Source organism: Oncorhynchus keta, unplaced genomic scaffold (genome assembly GCF_023373465.1).
Source record: "Oncorhynchus keta strain PuntledgeMale-10-30-2019 unplaced genomic scaffold, Oket_V2 Un_contig_15729_pilon_pilon, whole genome shotgun sequence".
Classification (NCBI taxonomy): Eukaryota; Metazoa; Chordata; class Actinopteri; order Salmoniformes; family Salmonidae; genus Oncorhynchus; species Oncorhynchus keta.
In genome coordinates, this window is record NW_026279478.1 from 80,001 (window position 1) to 98,489 (window position 18,489).

Genomic DNA, 18,489 nt, shown 5'->3' on the forward strand with positions numbered 1-18,489 from the left:
ATATCACCACCATCGTCCCTGGGATATCACCACCATCATCCCTGGCTGATGTCACCACCATCATCCCTGGGATATCACCACCATCATCCCTGGGATATCACCACCATCATCCCTGGCTGATGTCACCACCATCATCCCTGGGATGTCACCACCATCATCCCTGGCTGATGTCACCACCATCATCCCTGGGATGTCACCACCATCATCCCTGGGATATCACCACCATCATCCCTGGGATATCACCACCATCATCCCTGGGATATCACCACCATCATCCCTGGGATATCACCACCATCATCCCTGGGATATCACCACCATCGTCCCTGGGATATCACCACCATCGTCCCTGGGATATCACCACCATCGTCCCTGGGATATCACCACCATCGTCCCTGGGATATCACCACCATCGTCCCTGGGATGTCACCACCATCATCCCTGGGATGTCACCACCATCATCCCTGGGATGTCACCACCATCATCCCTGGGATATCACCACCATCATCCCTGGCTGATGTCACCACCATCATCCCTGGCTGATGTCACCACCATCATCCCTGGCTGATGTCACCACCATCATCCCTGGGATGTCACCACCATCATCCCTGGGATGTCACCACCATCATCCCTGGGATGTCACCACCATCGTCCCTGGGATATCACCACCATCGTCCCTGGGATATCACCACCATCGTCCCTGGGATATCACCACCATCGTCCCTGGGATATCACCACCATCGTCCCTGGGATATCACCACCATCGTCCCTGGGATATCACCACCATCGTCCCTGGGATATCACCACCATCGTCCCTGGGATATCACCACCATCGTCCCTGGGATATCACCACCATCGTCCCTGGGATATCACCACCATCGTCCCTGGGATGTCACCACCATCGTCCCTGGGATATCACCACCATCGTCCCTGGGATATCACCACCATCGTCCCTGGGATATCACCACCATCGTCCCTGGGATATCACCACCATCGTCCCTGGGATATCACCACCATCGTCCCTGGGATATCACCACCATCATCCCTGGGATATCACCACCATCATCCCTGGGATATCACCACCATCATCCCTGGGATATCACCACCATCATCCCTGGGATATCACCACCATCATCCCTGGGATATCACGGTGGTGATATCACCACCATCATCCCTGGGATATCACCACCATCATCCCTGGGATATCACCACCATCATCCCTGGCTGATGTCACCACCATCATCCCTGGCTGATGTCACCACCATCATCCCTGGCTGATGTCACCACCATCATCCCTGGGATATCACCACCATCGTCCCTGGGATATCACCACCATCGTCCCTGGGATATCACCACCATCATCCCTGGGATGTCACCACCATCATCCCTGGGATATCACCACCATCATCCCTGGCTGATGTCACCACCATCATCCCTGGCTGATGTCACCACCATCATCCCTGGCTGATGTCACCACCATCATCCCTGGGATGTCACCACCATCATCCCTGGGATATCACCACCATCATCCCTGGGATATCACCACCATCATCCCTGGGATATCACCACCATCGTCCCTGGGATATCACCACCATCGTCCCTGGGATGTCACCACCATCGTCCCTGGGATGTCACCACCATCATCCCTGGGATATCACCACCATCGTCCCTGGGATATCACCACCATCGTCCCTGGGATGTCACCACCATCATCCCTGGGATATCACCACCATCATCCCTGGGATATCACCACCATCGTCCCTGGGATATCACCACCATCATCCCTGGCTGATGTCACCACCATCATCCCTGGGATATCACCACCATCATCCCTGGGATATCACCACCATCATCCCTGGCTGATGTCACCACCATCATCCCTGGCTGATGTCACCACCATCATCCCTGGGATATCACCACCATCATCCCTGGCTGATGTCACCACCATCATCCCTGGGATATCACCACCATCATCCCTGGGATATCACCACCATCATCCCTGGGATATCACCACCATCATCCCTGGGATATCACCACCATCATCCCTGGGATATCACCACCATCATCCCTGGGATATCACCACCATCATCCCTGGGATATCACCACCATCATCCCTGGGATATCACCACCATCATCCCTGGGATATCACCACCATCATCCCTGGGATATCACCACCATCATCCCTGGGATATCACCACCATCGTCCCTGGGATGTCACCACCATCATCCCTGGGATATCACCACCATCATCCCTGGGATATCACCACCATCATCCCTGGCTGATGTCACCACCATCATCCCTGGCTGATGTCACCACCATCATCCCTGGCTGATGTCACCACCATCATCCCTGGCTGATGTCACCACCATCATCCCTGGGATGTCACCACCATCATCCCTGGGATGTCACCACCATCGTCCCTGGGATGTCACCACCATCGTCCCTGGGATGTCACCACCATCGTCCCTGGGATATCACCACCATCGTCCCTGGGATATCACCACCATCGTCCCTGGGATATCACCACCATCGTCCCTGGGATATCACCACCATCATCCTGGGATATCACCACCATCGTCCCTGGGATATCACCACCATCGTCCCTGGGATATCACCACCATCGTCCCTGGGATATCACCACCATCGTCCCTGGGATATCACCACCATCGTCCCTGGGATGTCACCACCATCATCCCTGGGATATCACCACCATCGTCCCTGGGATATCACCACCATCGTCCCTGGGATATCACCACCATCGTCCCTGGGATATCACCACCATCGTCCCTGGGATATCACCACCATCGTCCCTGGGATATCACCACCATCGTCCCTGGGATATCATCGTCCCTGGGATATCACCACCATCGTCCCTGGGATATCACCACCATCGTCCCTGGCTGATGTCACCACCATCATCCCTGGGATGTCACCACCATCATCCCTGGGATATCACCACCATCATCCCTGGGATGTCACCACCATCATCCCTGGGATGTCACCACCATCATCCCTGGGATATCACCACCATCGTCCCTGGGATATCACCACCATCGTCCCTGGGATATCACCACCATCATCCCTGGGATATCACCACCATCATCCTGGGATATCACCACCATCATCCCTGGGATGTCACCACATCATCCCTGGGATGTCACCACCATCGTCCCTGGGATGTCACCACCATCGTCCCTGGGATATCACCACCATCGTCCCTGGGATATCACCACCATCGTCCTGGGATATCACCACCATCATCCCTGGGATATCACCACCATCATCCCTGGCTGATGTCACCACCATCATCCCTGGCTGATGTCACCACCATCATCCCTGGCTGATGTCACCACCATCATCCCTGGGATATCACCACCATCATCCCTGGGATGTCACCACCATCATCCCTGGGATATCACCACCATCATCCCTGGGATATCACCACCATCATCCCTGGGATATCACCACCATCATCCCTGGCTGATGTCACCACCATCATCCCTGCCTGATGTCACCACCATCATCCCTGGCTGATATCACCACCATCATCCCTGGCTGATGTCACCACCATCGTCCCTGGCTGATGTCACCACCATCATCCCTGGGATATCACCACCATCATCCCTGGGATATCACCACCATCATCCCTGGGATATCACCACCATCATCCCTGGGATATCACCACCATCCCATCACCACCATCATCCCTGGCTGATGTCACCACCATCATCCCTGGGATATCACCACCATCATCCTGGCTGATGTCACCACCATCATCCCTGGGATATCACCACCATCATCCCTGGGATATCACCACCATCATCCCTGGCTGATGTCACCACCATCATCCCTGGGATATCACCACCATCATCCCTGGCTGATGTCACCACCATCATCCCTGGGATGTCACCACCATCATCCCTGGGATATCACCACCATCATCCCTGGGATATCACCACCATCATCCCTGGGATATCACCACCATCATCCCTGGGATATCACCACCATCATCCCTGGGATATCACCACCATCATCCCTGGGATATCACCACCATCGTCCCTGGGATATCACCACCATCGTCCCTGGGATATCACCACCATCGTCCTGGGATATCACCACCATCGTCCCTGGGATATCACCACCATCGTCCCTGGGATGTCACCACCATCATCCCTGGGATATCACCACCATCATCCCTGGCTGATGTCACCACCATCATCCCTGGCTGATGTCACCACCATCATCCCTGGGATGTCACCACCATCATCCCTGGGATGTCACCACCATCATCCCTGGGATATCACCACCATCATCCCTGGGATATCACCACCATCATCCCTGGGATATCACCACCATCGTCCCTGGGATGTCACCACCATCGTCCCTGGGATGTCACCACCATCGTCCCTGGGATGTCACCACCATCATCCCTGGGATATCACCACCATCGTCCCTGGGATATCACCACCATCGTCCCTGGGATGTCACCACCATCATCCCTGGGATATCACCACCATCATCCCTGGGATATCACCACCATCGTCCTGGGATATCACCACCATCGTCCCCTGGGATATCACCACCATCGTCCCTGGGATATCACCACCATCATCCCTGGCTGATGTCACCACCATCATCCCTGGGATATCACCACCATCGTCCCTGGGATATCACCACCATCATCCCTGGCTGATGTCACCACCATCATCCCTGGGATATCACCACCATCATCCCTGGGATATCACCACCATCATCCCTGGGATATCACCACCATCGTCCCTGGGATATCACCACCATCGTCCCTGGGATATCACCACCATCGTCCCTGGGATGTCACCACCATCATCCCTGGGATATCACCACCATCATCCCTGGGATATCACCACCATCATCCCTGGCTGATGTCACCACCATCATCCCTGGCTGATGTCACCACCATCATCCCTGGGATGTCACCACCATCATCCCTGGGATGTCACCACCATCATCCCTGGGATGTCACCACCATCATCCCTGGGATATCACCACCATCGTCCCTGGGATATCACCACCATCGTCCCTGGGATATCACCACCATCGTCCCTGGGATATCACCACCATCGTCCCTGGGATATCACCACCATCATCCCTGGGATATCACCACCATCGTCCCTGGGATATCACCACCATCGTCCCTGGGATATCACCACCATCGTCCCTGGGATATCACCACCATCGTCCCTGGGATATCACCACCATCGTCCCTGGGATATCACCACCATCATCCCTGGGATGTCACCACCATCATCCCTGGGATATCACCACCATCATCCCTGGGATATCACCACCATCGTCCCTGGGATATCACCACCATCATCCCTGGGATATCACCACCATCATCCCTGGGATATCACCACCATCATCCCTGGGATATCACCACCATCGTCCCTGGGATATCACCACCATCGTCCCTGGGATATCACCACCATCGTCCCTGGGATATCACCACCATCGTCCCTGGCTGATGTCACCACCATCATCCCTGGCTGATGTCACCACCATCATCCCTGGGATATCACCACCATCATCCCTGGGATGTCACCACCATCATCCCTGGGATGTCACCACCATCATCCCTGGGATATCACCACCATCATCCCTGGGATATCACCACCATCGTCCCTGGGATATCACCACCATCGTCCCTGGGATGTCACCACCATCATCCCTGGGATATCACCACCATCATCCCTGGGATGTCACCACCATCATCCCTGGGATGTCACCACCATCGTCCCTGGGATATCACCACCATCGTCCCTGGGATATCACCACCATCGTCCCTGGGATATCACCACCATCGTCCCTGGGATATCACCACCATCATCCCTGGGATATCACCACCATCATCCCTGGCTGATGTCACCACCATCATCCCTGGCTGATGTCACCACCATCATCCCTGGCTGATGTCACCACCATCATCCCTGGGATATCACCACCATCATCCCTGGGATGTCACCACCATCATCCCTGGGATATCACCACCATCATCCCTGGGATATCACCACCATCATCCCTGGGATATCACCACCATCATCCCTGGCTGATGTCACCACCATCATCCCTGGCTGATGTCACCACCATCATCCCTGGCTGATGTCACCACCATCATCCCTGGGATGTCACCACCATCATCCTGATATCACCACCATCATCCCTGGCTGATGTCACCACCATCGTCCCTGGCTGATGTCACCACCATCATCCCTGGGATATCACCACCATCCTCCCTGGGATATCACCACCATCATCCCTGGGATATCACCACCATCATCCCTGGGATATCACCACCATCGTCCCTGGGATGTCACCACCATCATCCCTGGCTGATGTCACCACCATCATCCCTGGGATGTCACCACCATCATCCCTGGGATGTCACCACCATCATCCCTGGGATATCACCACCATCATCCCTGGCTGATGTCACCACCATCATCCCTGGCTGATGTCACCACCATCATCCCTGGCTTGATGTCCAACCGCCCCTGATGCCTCTTTCTCCACACCTCTGAGCTCACAGCCCTGTTACCATAGTCACACTAGTTCAACTGCCGTTCTTGTTCCAGTCTGTCCCCATCAATCTGTCCCCATTAGGGCAATCTGTCCCCATCCATCTGTCCCCATGAGGCCAGTCCGTCCCCATGAGGCCAGTCCGTCCCCATGAGGCCAGTCCGTCCCCATGAGGCCAGTCCGTCCCCATGAGGCCAGTCCGTCCCCATGAGGCCAATCTGTCCCCATCAATCTGTCCCCATGAGGCCAGTCCGTCCCCATGAGGCCAGTCCGTCCCCATGAGGCCAATCTGTCCCCATAAACCCTTACCATTCCTGACACCAAGGTTTCTAGATAAACCCTTACCATTCCTAACACCAAGGTTTCTAGATAAACCCTTACCATTCCTGACACCAAGGTTTCTAGATAAACCCTTACCATTCCTAACACCAAGGTTTCTAGATAAACCCTTATCATTCCTGACACCAAGGTTTCTAGATAAACCCTTACCATTCCTAACACCAAGGTTTCTAGATAAACCCTTACCATTCCTGACACCAAGGTTTCTAGATAAACCCTTACCATTCCTGACACCAAGGTTTCTAGATAAACCCTTACCATTCCTGACACCAAGGTTTCTAGATAAACCCTTACCATTCCTGACACCAAGGTTTCTAGATAAACCCTTACCATTCCCGACACCAAGGTTTCTAGATAAACCCTTACCATTCCTAACACCAAGGTTTCTAGATTTACCATTCCCAACACCAAGGTTTCTAGATAAACCCTTACCATTCCTAACACCAAGGTTTCTAGATAAACCCTTACCATTCCTGACACCAAGGTTTCTAGATAAACCCTTACCATTCCCAACACCAAGGTTTCTAGATAAACCCTTACCATTCCTAACACCAAGGTTTCTAGATAAACCCTTACCATTCCTAACACCAAGGTTTCTAGATAAACCCTTACCATTCCTGACACCAAGGTTTCTAGATAAACCCTTACCATTCCTAACACCAAGGTTTCTAGATAAACCCTTACCATTCCTCAAGGTTTCTAGATAAACCCTTACCATTCCTAACACCAAGGTTTCTAGATAAACCCTTACCATTCCTAACACCAAGGTTTCTAGATAAACCCTTACCATTCCTAACACCAAGGTTTCTAGATAAACCCTTACCATTCCTAACACCAAGGTTTCTAGATACCCTTACCATTCCTAACACCAAGGTTTCTAGATAAACCCTTACCATTCCTGACACCAAGGTTTCTAGAGGTTTCTAGATAAACCCTTACCATTCCTGACACCAAGGTTTCTAGATAAACCCTTACCATTCCTAACACCAAGGTTTCTAGATAAACCCTTACCATTCCTAACACCAAGGTTTCTAGATAAACCCTTACCATTCCTAACACCAAGGTTTCTAGATAAACCCTTACCATTCCTAACACCAAGGTTTCTAGATAAACCCTTACCATTCCTAACACCAAGGTTTCTAGATAAACCCTTACCATTCCTAACACCAAGGTTTCTAGATAAACCCTTACCTCACCCAGAAGGCTGGGAGTAACACTTTCCATTTCCCTTTTGATTGTGACAGACTTCCACCCCCACTGTCTTTAACCCCCCTGTCTTTTACCCCCCCATCTTCCTTTCCAGTCGTACTGCAGCGATCCTGACCTGGTGCTGCAGCTGAAGAACCTCATTGTCATATTTGCAGACACATTACAGGTGAGTCTTGTCCAGCTCTTCAGACCGGGTGATAAGATAGTATGAATTAAACCTAGAGCTCTTATAAGGTATGAGTGAAGCAGCTGTTGTTGTCTGTTAATGTTCTGTATTATGTCATGTTCCGTGTTCCGTGTTCTGTGTTCTGTATTATTTCATGTTCTGTGTTCCATGTTCCGTGTGTTCCTGTTTTGTTCTGCGTGGACCCCAGGAAGAGTAGCTGCTGCTTTCACAACAGCCAATGGGGATCCTGATCCAACACCAAGCCGTTTGGCCATTAACCAGTGGAGCAGATTGTGATGCCTCTGGTTTGTAACCTCCCCTCTCTCTCTCTCCAGGGTTATGGCTACCCAGTGAACAGACTGTTTGACCTGCTGTTTGAGATCAGAGACCAGTACAATGAAACGCTGCTGAAGAAATGGGCTCTGGTGTTCAGGGAGATCTTTGAACTGGACAACTACAGCCCTATCCCCGTAGACACTGAAGAAGAGTACAAGTCTGTCGTTAGTAGATTCCCCTTCCACGACGCAGAAATTGAAAAGGTTTGTCCTTCATTCAACACCCTTAAAAAAAAGAAAACGGACGAACTTCACGACATCGAGATGCGATGGAAATGTCAACTGTCTATATGCTCCTTATAGAGGTCCAAGGGGTTAAATAACCTGGGTTGTAAAGTCAACTGTCTATATGCTCCTTATAGAGGTCCAAGGGGTTAAATAACCTGGGTTGTAAAGTCAACTGTCTATATGCTCCTTATAGAGGTCCTAGGGGTTAAATAACCTGGGTTGTAAAGTCTATATGCTCCTTATAGAGGTCCGAGGGGTTAAATAACCTGGGTTGTAAAGTCAACTGTCTATATGCTCCTTATAGAGGTCCTAGGGGTTAAATAACCTGGGTTGTAAAGTCTATATGCTCCTTATAGAGGTCCTAGGGGTTAAATAACCTGGGTTGTAAAGTCTATATGCTCCTTATAGAGGTCCGAGGGGTTAAATAACCTGGGTTGTAAAGTCAACTGTCTATATGCTCCTTATAGAGGTCCTAGGGGTTAAATAACCTGGGTTGTAAAGTCTATATGCTCCTTATAGAGGTCCTAGGGGTTAAATAACCTGGGTTGTAAAGTATATATGCTCCTTATAGAGGTCCGAGGGGTTAAATAACCTGGGTTGTAAAGTCAACTGTCTATATGCTCCTTATAGAGGTCCTAGGGGTTAAATAACCTGGGTTGTAAAGTCTATATGCTCCTTATAGAGGTCCTAGGGGTTAAATAACCTGGGTTGTAAAGTCAACAGTCTATATGCTCCTTATAGAGGTCCAAGGGGTTAAATAACCTGGGTTGTAAAGTCAACTGTCTATATGCTCCTTATAGAGGTCCAAGGGGTTAAATAACCTGGGTTGTAAAGTCTATATGCTCCTTATAGAGGTCCGAGGGGTTAAATAACCTGGGTTGTAAAGTCAACAGTCTATATGCTCCTTATAGAGGTCCAAGGGGCTAAATAACCTGGGTTGTAAAGTCTATATGCTCCTTATAGAGGTCCAAGGGGTTAAATAACCTGGGTTGTAAAGTCAACTGTCTATATGCTCCTTATAGAGGTCCAAGGGGTTAAATAACCTGGGTTGTAAAGTCAACAGTCTATATGCTCCTTATAGAGGTCCTAGGGGTTAAATAACCTGGGTTGTAAAGTCTATATGCTCCTTATAGAGGTCCTAGGGGTTAAATAACCTGGGTTGTAAAGTCAACAGTCTATATGCTCCTTATAGAGGTCCAAGGGGTTAAATAACCTGGGTTGTAAAGTCAACTGTCTATATGCTCCTTATAGAGGTCCAAGGGGTTAAATAACCTGGGTTGTAAAGTCAACAGTCTATATGCTCCTTATAGAGGTCCAAGGGGTTAAATAACCTGGGTTGTAAAGTCAACAGTCTATATGCTCCTTATAGAGGTACGAGGGGTTAAATAACCTGGGTTGTAAAGTCAACTGTCTATATGCTCCTTATAGAGGTCCTAGGGGTTAAATAACCTGGGTTGTAAAGTCTATATGCTCCTTATAGAGGTTCGAGGGGTTAAATAACCTGGGTTGTAAAGTCAACTGTCTATATGCTCCTTATAGAGGTCCTAGGGGTTAAATAACCTGTGGCTGTAAAGTCTATATGCTCCTTATAGAGGTCCAAGGGGTTAAATAACCTGGGTTGTAAAGTCAACTGTCTATATGCTCCTTATAGAGGTCCAAGGGGTTAAATAACCTGGGTTGTAAAGTCAACAGTCTATATGCTCCTTATAGAGGTCCTAGGGGTTAAATAACCTGGGTTGTAAAGTCTATATGCTCCTTATAGAGGTCCTAGGGGTTAAATAACCTGGGTTGTAAAGTCAACTGTCTATATGCTCCTTATAGAGGTCCAAGGGGTTAAATAACCTGGGTTGTAAAGTCAACTGTCTATATGCTCCTTATAGAGGTCCAAGGGGTTAAATAACCTGGGTTGTAAAGTCAACAGTCTATATGCTCCTTATAGAGGTCCAAGGGGTTAAATAACCTGGGTTGTAAAGTCAACAGTCTATATGCTCCTTATAGAGGTCCAAGGGGTTAAATAACCTGGGTTGTAAAGTCAACTGTCTATATGCTCCTTATAGAGGTCCTAGGGGTTAAATAACCTGGGTTGTAAAGTCTATATGCTCCTTATGGAGGTCCAAGGGGTTAAATAACCTGGGTTGTAAAGTCAACAGTCTATATGCTCCTTATAGAGGTCCAAGGGGTTAAATAACCTGGGTTGTAAAGTCAACTGTCTATATGCTCCTTATAGAGGTCCAAGGGGTTAAATAACCTGGGTTGTAAAGTCAACTGTCTATATGCTCCTTATAGAGGTCCAAGGGGTTAAATAACCTGGGTTGTAAAGTCAACAGTCTATATGCTCCTTATAGAGGTCCAAGGGGTTAAATAACCTGGGTTGTAAAGTCAACTGTCTATATGCTCCTTATAGAGGTCCAAGGGGTTAAATAACCTGGGTTGTAAAGTCCAGTCTATATGCTCCTTATAGAGGTCCAAGGGGTTAAATAACCTGGGTTGTAAAGTCAACTGTCTATATGCTCCTTATAGAGGTCCAAGGGGTTAAATAACCTGGGTTGTAAAGTCAACAGTCTATATGCTCCTTATAGAGGTCCAAGGGGTTAAATAACCTGGGTTGTAAAGTCAACTGTCTATATGCTCCTTATAGAGGTCCAAGGGGTTAAATAACCTGGGTTGTAAAGTCAACTGTCTATATGCTCCTTATAGAGGTCCAAGGGGTTAAATAACCTGGGTTGTAATGTCAACAGTCTATATGCTCCTTATAGAGGTCCTAGGGGTTAAATAACCTGGGTTGTAAAGTCAGCAGTCTATATGCTCCTTATAGAGGTCCAAGGGGCTTCAGTTAAATAACCTGGGTTGTAAAGTCAGCAGTCTATATGCTCCTTATAGAGGTCCAAGGGGTTAAATAACCTGGGTTGTAATGTCAACAGTCTATATGCTCCTTATAGAGGTCCTAGGGGTTAAATAACCTGGGTTGTAAAGTCAGCAGTCTATATGCTCCTTATAGAGGTCCAAGGGGTTAAATAACCTGGGTTGTAATGTCCAGTCTATATGCTCCTTATAGAGGTCCAAGGGGTTAAATAACCTGGGTTGTAAAGTCAACTGTCTATATGCTCCTTATAGAGGTCCAAGGGGTTAAATAACCTGGGTTGTAAAGTCAACAGTCTATATGCTCCTTATAGAGGTCCAAGGGGTTAAATAACCTGGGTTGTAAAGTCAACAGTCTATATGCTCCTTATAGAGGTCCAAGGGGTTAAATAACCTGGGTTGTAAAGTCCAGTCTATATGCTCCTTATAGAGGTCCAAGGGGTTAAATAACCTGGGTTGTAAAGTCAACTGTCTATATGCTCCTTATAGAGGTCCTAGGGGTTAAATAACCTGGGTTGTAAAGTCAACTGTCTATATGCTCCTTATAGAGGTCCAAGGGGTTAAATAACCTGGGTTGTAATGTCCAGTCTATATGCTCCTTATAGAGGTCCAAGGGGTTAAATAACCTGGGTTGTAAAGTCAACAGTCTATATGCTCCTTATAGAGGTCCAAGGGGTTAAATAACCTGGGTTGTAAAGTCAACTGTCTATATGCTCCTTATAGAGGTCCAAGGGGTTAAATAACCTGGGTTGTAAAGTCAACTGTCTATATGCTCCTTATAGAGGTCCTAGGGGTTAAATAACCTGGGTTGTAATGTCAACTGTCTATATGCTCCTTATAGAGGTCCAATTGGTTAAATAACCTGGGTTGTAATGTCAACTGTCTATATGCTCCTTATAGAGGTCCAAGGGGTTAAATAACCTGGGTTGTAAAGTCAGCAGTCTATATGCTCCTTATAGAGGTCCAAGGGGTTAAATAACCTGGGTTGTAATGTCAACTGTCTATATGCTCCTTATAGAGGTCCAAGGGGTTAAATAACCTGGGTTGTAAAGTCAACTGTCTATATGCTCCTTATAGAGGTCCAAGGGGTTAAATAACCTGGGTTGTAAAGTCAACTGTCTATATGCTCCTTATAGAGGTCCAAGGGGTTAAATAACCTGGGTTGTAAAGTCAACAGTCTATATGCTCCTTATAGAGGTCCAAGGGGTTAAATAACCTGGGTTGTAAAGTCAACTGTCTATATGCTCCTTATAGAGGTCCAAGGGGCTTCAGTTAAATAACCTGGGTTGTAAAGTCAACTGTCTATATGCTCCTTATAGAGGTCCAAGGGGTTAAATAACCTGGGTTGTAAAGTCAACTGTCTATATGCTCCTTATAGAGGTCCAAGGGGTTAAATAACCTGGGTTGTAAAGTCTATATGCTCCTTATAGAGGTCCAAGGGGTTAAATAACCTGGGTTGTAAAGTCTATATGCTCCTTATAGAGGTCCAAGGGGTTAAATAACCTGGGTTGTAAAGTCAACAGTCTATATGCTCCTTATAGAGGTCCAAGGGGTTAAATAACCTGGGTTGTAATGTCAACTGTCTATATGCTCCTTATAGAGGTCCTAGGGGTTAAATAACCTGGGTTGTAAAGTCAACAGTCTATATGCTCCTTATAGAGGTCCAAGGGGTTAAATAACCTGGGTTGTAAAGTCAACTGTCTATATGCTCCTTATAGAGGTCCTAGGGGTTAAATAACCTGGGTTGTAAAGTCTATATGCTCCTTATAGAGGTCCTAGGGGTTAAATAACCTGGGTTGTAAAGTCAACTGTCTATATGCTCCTTATAGAGGTCCAAGGGGTTAAATAACCTGGGTTGTAAAGTCAACTGTCTATATGCTCCTTATAGAGGTCCAAGGGGTTAAATAACCTGGGTTGTAATGTCAACTGTCTATATGCTCCTTATAGAGGTCCTAGGGGTTAAATAACCTGGGTTGTAAAGTCAACTGTCTATATGCTCCTTATAGAGGTCCAAGGGGTTAAATAACCTGGGTTGTAAAGTCAACAGTCTATATGCTCCTTATAGAGGTCCTAGGGGTTAAATAACCTGGGTTGTAAAGTCAACTGTCTATATGCTCCTTATAGAGGTCCTAGGGGTTAAATAACCTGGGTTGTAAAGTCAACAGTCTATATGCTCCTTATAGAGGTCCAAGGGGTTAAATAACCTGGGTTGTAAAGTCAACTGTCTATATGCTCCTTATAGAGGTCCAAGGGGTTAAATAACCTGGGTTGTAAAGTCAACTGTCTATATGCTCCTTATAGAGGTCCAAGGGTTAAATAACCTGGGTTGTAAAGTCAACAGTCTATATGCTCCTTATAGAGGTCCAAGGGGTTAAATAACCTGGGTTGTAAAGTCTATATGCTCCTTATAGAGGTCCTAGGGGTTAAATAACCTGGGTTGTAAAGTCAACTGTCTATATGCTCCTTATAGAGGTCCAAGGGGTTAAATAACCTGGGTTGTAAAGTCAACAGTCTATATGCTCCTTATAGAGGTCCAAGGGGTTAAATAACCTGGGTTGTAATGTCCAGTCTATATGCTCCTTATAGAGGTCCAAGGGGTTAAATAACCTGGGTTGTAAAGTCAACAGTCTATATGCTCCTTATAGAGGTCCAAGGGGTTAAATAACCTGGGTTGTAAAGTCAACAGTCTATATGCTCCTTATAGAGGTCCTAGGGGTTAAATAACCTGGGTTGTAAAGTCAACTGTCTATATGCTCCTTATAGAGGTCCAAGGGGTTAAATAACCTGGGTTGTAAAGTCAACTGTCTATATGCTCCTTATAGAGGTCCAAGGGGCTTCAGTTAAATAACCTGGGTTGTAAAGTCAACTGTCTATATGCTCCTTATAGAGGTCCAAGGGGTTAAATAACCTGGGTTGTAAAGTCAACTGTCTATATGCTCCTTATAGAGGTCCAAGGGGTTAAATAACCTGGGTTGTAAAGTCAACAGTCTATATGCTCCTTATAGAGGTCCAAGGGGTTAAATAACCTGGGTTGTAAAGTCCAGTCTATATGCTCCTTATAGAGGTCCAAGGGGTTAAATAACCTGGGTTGTAAAGTCAACAGTCTATATGCTCCTTATAGAGGTCCTAGGGGTTAAATAACCTGGGTTGTAAAGTCAACAGTCTATATGCTCCTTATAGAGGTCCAAGGGGTTAAATAACCTGGGTTGTAAAGTCTATATGCTCCTTATAGAGGTCCAAGGGGTTAAATAACCTGGGTTGTAAAGTCAACAGTCTATATGCTCCTTATAGAGGTCCAAGGGGTTAAATAACCTGGGTTGTAATGTCAACAGTCTATATGCTCCTTATAGAGGTCCTAGGGGTTAAATAACCTGGGTTGTAAAGTCTATATGCTCCTTATAGAGGTCCTAGGGGTTAAATAACCTGGGTTGTAAAGTCTATATGCTCCTTATAGAGGTCCTAGGGGTTAAATAACCTGGGTTGTAAAGTCAACAGTCTATATGCTCCTTATAGAGGTCCAAGGGGTTAAATAACCTGGGTTGTAAAGTCAACAGTCTATATGCTCCTTATAGAGGTCCAAGGGGTTAAATAACCTGGGTTGTAAAGTCTATATGCTCCTTATAGAGGTCCAAGGGGTTAAATAACCTGGGTTGTAAAGTCAACAGTCTATATGCTCCTTATAGAGGTCCTAGGGGTTAAATAACCTGGGTTGTAAAGTCAACTGTCTATATGCTCCTTATAGAGGTCCTAGGGGTTAAATAACCTGGGTTGTAAAGTCAACTGTCTATATGCTCCTTATAGAGGTCCTAGGGGTTAAATAACCTGGGTTGTAAAGTCAACTGTCTATATGCTCCTTATAGAGGTCCAAGGGGTTAAATAACCTGGGTTGTAATGTCAACAGTCTATATGCTCCTTATAGAGGTCCAAGGGGTTAAATAACCTGGGTTGTAAAGTCTATATGCTCCTTATAGAGGTCCTAGGGGTTAAATAACCTGGGTTGTAATGTCAACAGTCTATATGCTCCTTATAGAGGTCCAAGGGGTTAAATAACCTGGGTTGTAAAGTCAACAGTCTATATGCTCCTTATAGAGGTCCAAGGGGTTAAATAACCTGGGTTGTAAAGTCAACTGTCTATATGCTCCTTATAGAGGTCCTAGGGGTTAAATAACCTGGGTTGTAAAGTCTATATGCTCCTTATGGAGGTCCAAGGGGTTAAATAACCTGGGTTGTAAAGTCAACAGTCTATGTGCTCCTTATAGAGGTCCTAGGGGTTAAATAACCTGGGTTGTCCAAAGTCCTTATAGTCAAGGGGTTAAATAATGCAGTCCTTATAGAGGTCCAAGGGGTTAAATAACCTGGGTTGTAAAGTCAACAGTCTATATGCTCCTTATAGAGGTCCAGGGGGGGTTAAATAACCTGGGTTGTAACCTGGGTTGTAAAGTCAACAGTCTATATGCTCCTTATAGAGGTCCAAGGGGTTAAATAACCTGGGTTGTAAAGTCAACTGTCTATATGCTCCTTATAGAGGTCCAAGGGGTTAAATAACCTGGGTTGTAAAGTCAACAGTCTATATGCTCCTTATAGAGGTCCTAGGGGTTAAATAACCTGGGTTGTAAAGTCAACTGTCTATATGCTCCTTATAGAGGTCCAAGGGGTTAAATAACCTGGGTTGTAAAGTCAACTGTCTATATGCTCCTTATAGAGGTCCAAGGGGTTAAATAACCTGGGTTGTAAAGTCTATATGCTCCTTATAGAGGTCCAAGGGGTTAAATAACCTGGGTTGTATTTGTTGTCGCCCAACAGCAAGACTTTCCAAAGAAGCTACCGATGTCTCAGTCTGTGCCTCAGATCTACGTTCAGGTCAAAGAGTTCATCTACGCCAGTCTGAAGTTCTCCGAGTCACTGCATCGCAGGTGAGTCAGTCGGATCATCGGCTGCTTCTCAAATCGCTACCTATTTCCTGTGTCGTGCACTACTTTTGACCAGAGTCCATTGGGCGTTGGCTGAAAAAGTAGTGCACTATGTAGGGAAGTGGTTGCCGATAGGGACACCGTATAAAGCGGTTGTATTTAATACTGTGGGTCAGTCTTAACGTCTTGTTGTGTGCTATTTGCTTAGTGGGTTTGCAAATGTCAGTGCTGTACAGTTTGTTATTTACACTAGCATGCTAAGGGTTTGTCTGGTTGGTCAACACCTTTCTCATCCGACTGTTATCTGGGTCAGATGATGTAATATCTGTAACAGGTGTTGAGTGTTGACCTTCAGCTGTCAGCCTGGCTGGTCCCTCACTAGGGTCCCTAGTACAGGGGTTAATAACTGGGAGTCTGTTCCCTCACTAGGGTCCCTAGTACAGGGGTTAATAACTGGGAGTCTGTTCCCTCACTAGGGTCCCTAGTACAGGGGTTAATAACTGGGAGTCTGTTCCCTCTCTAGGGTCCCTAGTACAGGGGTTAATAACTGGGAGTCTGTTCCCTCACTAGGGTCCCTAGTACAGGGTTAATAACTGGGAGTCTGTTCCCTCACTAGGGTCCCTAGTACAGGGTTTAATAACTGGGAGTCTGTTCCCTCACTAGGGTCCCTAGTACAGGGTTTAATAACTGGGAGTCCGTTCCTCACTAGGGTCCCTAGTACAGGGGTTAATAACTGGGAGTCAGAGCCTGGCTGTTCCCTCACTAGGGTCCCTAGTACAGGGGTTAATAACTGGGAGTCTGTTCCCTCACTAGGGTCCCTAGTACAGGGTTAATAACTGGGAGTCTGTTCCCTCACTAGGGTCCCTAGTACAGGGTTAATAACTGGGAGTCTGTTCCCTCACTAGGGTCCCTAGTACAGGGTTAATAACTGGGAGTCTGTTCCCTCACTAGGGTCCCTAGTACAGGGTTAATAACTGGGAGTCTGTTCCCTCACTAGGGTCCCTAGTACAGGGGTTAATAACTGGGAGTCAGAGCCTGGCTGTTCCCTCTCTAGGGTCCCTAGTACAGGGGTTAATAACTGGGAGTCTGTTCCATCTCTAGGGTCCCTAGTACAGGGGTTAATAACTGGGAGTCTGTTCCATCTCTAGGGTCCCTAGTACAGGGGTTAATAACTGGGAGTCTGTTCCCTCACTAGGGTCCCTAGTACAGGGGTTAATAACTGGGAGTCAGAGCCTGGCTGGTCCCTCACTAGGGTTCCTAGTACAGGGTTAATAACTGGGAGTCAGAGCCTGGCTGTTCCCTCACTAGGGTTCCTAGTACAGGGTTTAATAACTGGGAGTCTGTTCCTCACTAGGGTCCCTAGTACAGGGGTTAATAACTGGGAGTCTGTTCCTCACTAGGGTCCCTAGTACAGGGGTTAATAACTGGGAGTCTGTTCCTCACTAGGGTCCCTAGTACAGGGTTAATAACTGGGAGTCTGTTCCTCACTAGGTCCCTAGTACAGGGTTAATAACTGGGAGTCTGTTCCCTCACTAGGGTCCCTAGTACAGGGGTTAATAACTGGGAGTCTGTTCCTCACTAGGGTCCCTAGTACAGGGTTAATAACTGGGAGTCTGTTCCTCACTAGGGTCCCTAGTACAGGGTTAATAACTGGGAGTCTGTTCCTCACTAGGGTCCCTAGTACAGGGTTAATAACTGGGAGTCTGTTCCCTCACTAGGGTCCCTAGTACAGGGTTAATAACTGGGAGTCTGTTCCCTCTCTAGGGTCCCTAGTACAGGGGTTAATAACTGGGAGTCTGTTCCTCACTAGGGTCCCTAGTACAGGGTTAATAACTGGGAGTCTGTTCCATCTCTAGGGTCCCTAGTACAGGGTTAATAACTGGGAGTCTG

At 47.4% G+C, this 18,489-nt stretch overlaps 1 protein-coding gene and 3 long non-coding RNA genes across 72 annotated transcripts in view; 3 read left to right on the top strand and 1 right to left on the bottom strand.

The window, feature by feature from the left end:
* The window catches only part of LOC127919086 (exocyst complex component 6-like), a gene marked incomplete at its 5' end in the record, with an annotated part of 69,368 nt that extends 52,762 nt beyond the window's left edge, over positions 1–16,606 (top strand). Inside the window, 3 exons of the mRNA XM_052502515.1 lie at positions 8,196–8,267; positions 8,603–8,806; positions 16,493–16,606. Of these exons, the coding sequence (XP_052358475.1) occupies positions 8,196–8,267; positions 8,603–8,806; positions 16,493–16,606 (390 nt within the window). The remainder of the gene's footprint in view (positions 1–8,195; positions 8,268–8,602; positions 8,807–16,492) is intronic.
* Positions 6,283–8,165, top strand: LOC127919087 (uncharacterized). Of its 35 annotated transcripts, none has more exons than XR_008101888.1 (5): positions 6,283–7,202; positions 7,305–7,556; positions 7,588–7,731; positions 7,766–7,801; positions 8,064–8,165. It is a non-coding gene; the product is annotated as an uncharacterized LOC127919087 (long non-coding RNA). The 35 variants fall into 35 exon arrangements; XR_008101887.1 differs by lacking the exon at positions 7,766–7,801 and adding an exon at positions 7,812–7,847; XR_008101897.1 differs by lacking the exon at positions 7,766–7,801 and adding an exon at positions 7,812–7,847 and having other exon boundaries at positions 7,588–7,695.
* LOC127919090 (uncharacterized) lies at positions 8,821–14,724 on the bottom strand. Of its 30 annotated transcripts, none has more exons than XR_008101915.1 (3): positions 14,539–14,724; positions 12,141–12,199; positions 8,821–9,044 (listed from the first exon to the last, which is right to left on the bottom strand). It is a non-coding gene; the product is annotated as an uncharacterized LOC127919090 (long non-coding RNA). The 30 variants fall into 30 exon arrangements; XR_008101919.1 differs by lacking the exon at positions 14,539–14,724 and adding an exon at positions 13,894–13,982; XR_008101918.1 differs by lacking the exon at positions 14,539–14,724 and adding an exon at positions 12,971–13,059.
* Positions 10,979–16,389, top strand: LOC127919089 (uncharacterized). Of its 6 annotated transcripts, none has more exons than XR_008101911.1 (3): positions 10,979–11,647; positions 15,552–15,610; positions 16,335–16,389. It is a non-coding gene; the product is annotated as an uncharacterized LOC127919089 (long non-coding RNA). The 6 variants fall into 6 exon arrangements; XR_008101909.1 differs by lacking the exon at positions 16,335–16,389 and adding an exon at positions 16,158–16,276; XR_008101910.1 differs by lacking the exon at positions 16,335–16,389 and adding an exon at positions 15,781–15,835.
* Positions 16,607–18,489: the final 1,883 nt, after the last annotated feature.